A 7500-nucleotide genomic window follows, 5' to 3' on the forward strand; every position below is an offset into this window, starting at 1 on the left:
AAATATATAACACATTCTTCAATACACACCACAAAAAAAAATATTCAGAATTAATACAAAATAAATACAAAAATATTCGCTTGGAAAAAAAAAATCTTCAGCACACCACAAACAATATTATTCAAAGACCTTTCGTAAATTTTCACTTTTATTCTGATACCTGACAAATCATCATTCATCCTTCACCCTTCCTACCGATTCCAGGCAGTCTCGCTAACTTCACCATCTGTAAAGGCGCTGTCACACTAACACTTTTTTTCGTCCATTTTTTGACAATTTTATCTAACATAAATACGAACATTCTCGAATATAGCTCGTGATTTGACTTTGCTTGGCTGAAAAAGTTGACGGAAAGGTTTTCAGACGGAAACGATCATTATCGTCTGACTGGAAAATCGACAATTCGCTCAAAAATGGACAAAATTTCAAAAAAATGTAAAAAAAATTGACGGAAAAAGTCTATACATTGGTTGTTGTTTTTTTATTATCTTCAACATCCTCTCTTCACTCGATCTTTATCTGTGTCTTAGTTGTTGTTTCTTGTTTATCTTCGTTCTTACAGTTTTCTTTGTTTTTCTTTATTCTCGTTTTCGTCTTCGGTGTCGTTTTTTCTTCTTCTGATTTCGCTTTTGATTTTATCTTTATATCATCATCAATATGATTTTAAGGAAGAAGAAAAAGTGGGAAAAAATTAATCGTGTTTGTCTTCGTTCAATACCAATGTTTAACGCTTTATTTATCTTTTCTTTCTTTTCTGATTATGATTGTGTTATATCTCTTCATTTCCTTGTGTTCAGAGCAAAGATGAAAGAGAAAAAGGCAACAAAAGCGCCCTCATTATCAGCTTCAAGTCTGCTGAATCAACCGAACCATTGCACACATTGCAACTGTAGTGTCATGCCATCCTCACAGCAGATGCTAATACATACATACATACACATACATGCATACATACATAATACATACATACACAAATAAATTCATGAATGCAGAATCACATACACACAAACAAAAACACACACACGCATAAATATATATATACATATATATATATATATATTTATATATATATACATATATATATATGTATATATATATATATATATATATATATATATATATATATATATATATATATATATATATATATATATATATATATATATATATATATATATATATATATATATATACATATATATATATATATATATATATATATATATATATATATATATGCATATATATATATATATATATATATATATATATATATATATATATATATATATAAATATATATATATATATATGTATGTATGTATGTATATATGTATCGGTTTTATACACACACACACACACACACACACACACACACACATATATATATATATATATATATATATATATATATATATATATATATACACATATATATATATATATATATATATATATATATATATATATATATATATATATATATATATATATATATATATATACATATACATACATACATATTCACATACACACACAAACATACACATAAGTACATACACACACACACCAATGTCTCGTTCTCTTTCTCTCTCTTCTTCCTCCCTCTCTCCCTTTCGTCCCCACTTATTCCCTGATCTCCCTCGCTCCGCTACTGCGTCCTCGGGTAAACGACACCCCATTAACTCCCCCATTACTGAGCATTCCGGAACGCACATTTACTGTAGGTGTTCGGAGGCGTTCTTGACCTGGGTTGGTGCACGGGGCGTTCCTGCGCTCGTTCTTCGTGGCCTTGTTGCTGTTTTCTTGTTGTTTTTTTATGTTTGGTTGGTTGTTTGGTTGGTTGGTCTTTGGTTGTTTGTGTTTTCTTTCGTTTTTGATGTTTGTTTGGTTGGTTGGTTTTTGGTTGTTTGTGTTTTCGTTGTCTTTCGATAAGTTTTTTCATTTTTTTTCTGCTTTCTATATCTGTTTATCTATCTAATGCTATGTATCTATTTATTTATCTATCTCTTCCTTCCTCCCTCTCTCTCCCTCCTTCCCTCTCTCTCCCTCCCTCCCTCCCTCTCCCCCTCTCCCCACCTCCAACAAACAAAACTCACCTGCCCCCCCTCTCTCTCCTCCCCCAGGAGTACTCGGAGTCCCTCTCCCCCTCTCCATCCCTCTCCCCTTCTCCCCCTCCCTCTTCCCCCCCTACTCCCACCTCTCCAACAAACAAAACTCACCCCACCTCTCTCTCTCCTCCCCCAGGAGTGCTCGGAGTCCCTCTCTCTCTCCTCCTCTCCCTCTCCCCCCCCCCCCCTCCAACAAACAAAACTCACCCCCCCCCTCTCTCTCCTCCCTCAGGAGTGGTCGGAGTCCCTCTCTCTCTCCTCCTGTCCCTCCCTCTCCCCCTCTCCCATCTCTCCAACAAACAAATCTCACCCCCCCCCCTCTCTCTCTCTCCTCCCCCAGGAGTACTCGGAGTCCCTCTCCCCCCCGCTCCCCCCCCCCCTCTCCCTCTCCCCTAGGAGTGCTCGGAGTCCCTCTCCCCCTCCCTCTCTCCCTCCCCCTCCCCACCTCCCCAACAAACAAAACTCATCCCCTCTCTCTCTCTCCTCCCCCAGGAGTGCTCGGGACCTTCGACAACGCTCTCGTCGTCGCCATGTTCGTCAGGTTTCGAGTGCTGTTGACCCCGTCCAACCTCCTGCTGCTGAACCTGTGCGTCACTGACCTCGGCATCTGTCTTCTGGGGGGGTTCCCCTTCAGCGGTGTGTCGTCCTTGGCTGGAAGGTGAGTTGGGGTTGTAGAGTGGAGGGGGAGAGGGAGGGGAGGGGGGTGGGGAAGGGGGGGATGGTGGGGGGTGGTGGGGGTGGGGGGGTTAGGGGGTGGGGGAGGGGGGCTTTTGGGGGTTTAGGTGGGTTGGAGGATTGGGTTGTATATAGGGGAAAGGGGGGAGAGGGGAGGGGTGGGGGGTTTAGTATGTGATTCCCCTCACCTTTTATTTATTTGTTATTTTTTGTATTTTTTATTTTTTTATTTGGGGGGAGGGGGAGGGGGTGTAAGGATGTGGTTGACTAGGGAAAAGGATACGTGCAAGGGGTAAAACAGATACATACATGTATACGTGCACATGTACGCACAGGAACTTACAGGTGTCTAATATATTTACTTTGCATTTCTTCAAAGAATTCTCTCTCACACACATACACACACATAAACGCAAACAAACATACACACATAAACTTGTGCACACCCATATACCCCCCCACCCCAAACAAACAAACAAACACACACACATAAACTTGTGCACACCCATACACCCCCCCCCACAAACAAACAAACATACACACATAAACTTAAGCACACACACACAAACACCTCTCCCCCCCCCTTCACAAACACACATAAAAACAAACACACACAGCCACGCCCACACCTCAAAGATCACATAAGCGTACACACTCAGAGATTCAAAAGACGTACACAACTAACTTAAAACTCGAAATTCTCACCACGCGAACACATAAACCTCAGTCTGATGCGACATTCATAAACACTTTGCGGGAGAATAACGCAATGTTTTCATGGTCGACGGCGCCTTGGATCTGCTGGGGAATGTGACCCTTAAGGACGCTAATAATCCGCAACGAACCGCAGCGTTTTTGCTTGTTGGCTCTGGCTTTGGCTTCGGTTTTATTTTTAATTTCTTTTTTTTCCTTTTTCATTTCTTTTTCGGGATTTTGGTGTGTTGTTGTTTTTTTAAAGAGAATTTTCTTTATTTCACATTCTGTTGTGTGCGAGGCGAGATACAGGTTTTGTTGTACTGTTTTTGTTTTATCATTTGTCACGTTAAAGCAGAACATTGGCTGAAGAAGGAAGAGTCCAGCAGTTATTCTAAAAACAAAAGAATAAAATATTTCTGAATTAAATGCGTACATATTCTTTTTGTTGACCTGTTTTTTATAACTTTTATTATACTCATTATTGTATTTGTACTTTTAATGTGATTATTGCAGCTGCACGGTTGCATGACATTGTGAAGCAGAGATAGAATACCTATTATGTCGAGTCATTCAGAAGCCGAGAGATGTATGAATGAATTAATAAAAACAAATATGCTTAGAGCGTTCAGTGATATGAATGAATGACATATTTTGTTTATTTTCTTAAGTTGAGAGGATTTTTTTTTTCTTCTTCTTCTTTTTATAGTGTAAGATCTCTTTCTATTTATTTTTTTCTCCTGTTTCTTCTTCTCCACTTACGTCACCGAAGACAATCAAGTTTTAATGCTTTCGTCCTCTACCTGTCCTAATTGATCCGCCAGTCCGCCCATTACGCCCAAACTCCGCTAACTCCAGCTCTATTATACACTCCAACGTCATCAAAGTACCTCACAAGTTACCATATCCGAAATAAAGTGAATCTACACTCGAGTTACACGCTGCAACCGAGACAGAATTTCGCTGTCCCGTTCGGTGTTTCCTCCAGGTTTTATTAAGCGGATAAATCTTACGTCATAAGCTCCTGGGACAACAGCGCCCGGCGACAGACAGCAGATGTCGGGACTGCCGGTGTGTATGAATTAAATGGAATAAAGCGGATACAGTAGATGCAATGGATACAGCTGTTGCTTTAGGAGGGAGGGAGGGAAGGTACAAGAATAAAGCAGATACAGTAGATGCAATAGATACAGCTGTTGCTTTAGGAGGGAGGGAGGGAAGGTACAAGAATAAAGCAGATACAGTAGATGCAATAGATACAGCTGTTGCTTTAGGAGCGAGGGAGGGGAGGTACAATAATAAAGCAGATACAGTAGATGCAATGGATACAGCTGTTGCTTTAGGAAGGAGGGAGGGAAGGTACAAGAATAAAGCAGATACAGTAGATGCAATAGATACAGCTGTTGCTTTAGGAGGGAGGGAGGGAAGGTACAATAATAAAGCAGATACAGTAGATGCAATAGATACAGCTGTTGCTTTAGGAGGGAGGGAGGGAAGGTACAATAATAAAGCAGATACAGTAGATGCAATAGATACAGCTGTTGCTTTAGGAGGGAGGGAGGGAAGGTACAATAATAAAGCAGATACAGTAGATGCGATAGATACAGCTGTTGCTTTAGGAGGGAGGGAGGGAAGGTACAAGAATAAAACAGATACAGTAGATGCAATAGATACAGCTGTTGTTTTAGGAGGGATGGAGGGAAGGTACAAGAATAAAGCAGATACAGTAGATGCGATAGATACAGCTGTTGCTTTAGGAGGGAGGGAGGGAAGGTACAATAATAAAGCAGATACAGTAGATGCAATAGATACAGCTGTTGCTTTAGGAGGGAGGGAGGGAAGGTACAATAATAAAGCAGATACAGTAGATGCAATAGATACAGCTGTTGCTTTAGGAGGGAGGGAGGGAAGGTACAAGAATAAAACAGATACAGTAGATGCAATAGATACAGCTGTTGTTTTAGGAGGGATGGAGGGAAGGTACAAGAATAAAGCAGATACAGTAGATGCAATAGATACAGCTGTTGCTTTAGGAGGGAGGGAGGGAAGGTACAATAATAAAGCAGATACAGTAGATGCAATAGATACAACTGTTGCTTTAGGAGGGAGGGAGGGAAGGTACAAGAATAAAACAGATACAGTAGATGCAATAGATACAGCTGTTGTTTTAGGAGGGATGGAGGGAAGGTACAAGAATAAAGCAGATACAGTAGATGCGATAGATACAGCTGTTGCTTTAGGAGGGAGGGAGGGAAGGTACAAGAATAAAACAGATACAGTAGATGCAATAGATACAGCTGTTGTTTTAGGAGGGATGGAGGGAAGGTACAAGAATAAAGCAGATACAGTAGATGCAATAGATACAGCTGTTGCTTTAGGAGGGAGGGAGGGAAGGTACAATAATAAAGCAGATACAGTAGATGCAATAGATACAACTGTTGCTTTAGGAGGGAGGGAGGGAAGGTACAATAATAAAGCAGATACAGTAGATGCAATAGATACAACTGTTGCTTTAGGAGGGAGGGAGGGAAGGTACAATAATAAAGCAGATACAGTAGATGCAATAGATACAGCTGTTGCTTTAGGAGGGAGGGAAGGTACTGTATTGTCTGCAAAGTTTTGTTGAGTTTTAAAATGGCTTTCTTAGATTGTAGCGAATTTGAGAGAATATGCAAATATTCAGGTAGAAATTAGGGAAATTCTATTGCAATTGGCAACCATTTAGAGACCGTCAGTGTTGACCTATGAGGTTCTTGATTATGTGTGATCTGTTTATTATCAATTATTTTGATATAAGAGAACCCTTTGTTATCACAGCAACCATTATCAACAATTCACACCGCCAGTGTCAGTGTAAAAATTCTTAAAGATCACGAAAATAAGTCAATATCCATATAAGGAAGAATAGATTACTTCTGTTTGAATCCTTAGGAACTAAATAACCAATAAGTTGTGGATTAATTGTATTCTTGTATTTTCTCGCATTATATATGAAGAGAATATGGCCATTCCCTTAACTAAAACTGGTATTAATTTCGATAAAATGTTGCAAACCCCTTTGGCGTATCTCATCCTGGTGTTCATTCTAGACAAAAAAAGAAAAAAAGAAATATAATCATGAAATTAAAATGCATGTAGTTTTATAAATGTATATGTTTTTTTTCTGTTGAAATTTGTTTGTTCCCAGTAATGAAATGGAATATATATTCATGAAAAATAATTAATCACACAACTGAGTGCAGTGATACATGAGCTTGCACTTCCAGGGATAAATTCTACGGGAAAATTTTGCCACATTTCACTATCAATCTAGAACTATGTAACTACTTCATATCATCTGATGTCTTGGAAGATATAATTATGTTATATCCTAAATTTGGAATGTAGTATCACATGACCACATATCAAATGTTACATTGCCTTTCCACGCCCAAGCCGTATGCCGGCTTGACAGATGAGTAGATAAATTACTGATCGTTCTTTTCCTTTAAATGATATATTTTAGACCGTAATAATTTTATGATCTAGATTTACGCTGTAATACTATTATATAATGCTTTGACCATGTATCAAATGTACCACAGCTTGCCCACGCCTATGCAGTTAGCCAGGGTGGTAAATAAAGGACTAAACTAAACTAAAACTAAATTTACGATTGCCCACGCCTGAGCAGTTAGCACTAACGCACTTACGATGGTAAAATCAATGGGAACTATAGTTACCATGGTAAACAGACAGCGGTGGTATTCACTAACAACTTGCCACTGGAGTTACCATGTTAAATTCTACCAGTGGTCAGAGCACTGATAACTTCTGGGAAGACGATGTCATCACGTGTTATCTCGCAAAAAAAAAAATCAATATCTATGCAAAATTTTGGGTTTGTTTTTACATCTGATATAACTCATATAATGGCAAACAGATATCACAATGCGGACATAGTGAAGAAGTGCGAATTTCGCATGAAACTATCAAGAATAAAATCCACACAAATTCTCGTAAGCTTATAGGCCTATATTATA

General features: G+C 39.0%; 1 protein-coding gene across 1 annotated transcript in view; it reads left to right on the forward strand.

Moving 5' to 3' along the window:
- LOC113814160 (visual pigment-like receptor peropsin) overlaps window positions 1–7500 on the forward strand; it is a 126972-nt gene that overhangs the window by 71790 nt on the left and 47682 nt on the right. Inside the window, exon 3 of the mRNA XM_070138734.1 lies at window positions 2603–2768. Within this exon, the coding sequence (XP_069994835.1) occupies window positions 2603–2768 (166 nt within the window). The remainder of the gene's footprint in view (window positions 1–2602; window positions 2769–7500) is intronic.

The sequence above is a fragment of the Penaeus vannamei genome, chromosome 24 (genome assembly GCF_042767895.1).
Source record: "Penaeus vannamei isolate JL-2024 chromosome 24, ASM4276789v1, whole genome shotgun sequence".
NCBI classification, from domain to species: Eukaryota; Metazoa; Arthropoda; class Malacostraca; order Decapoda; family Penaeidae; genus Penaeus; species Penaeus vannamei.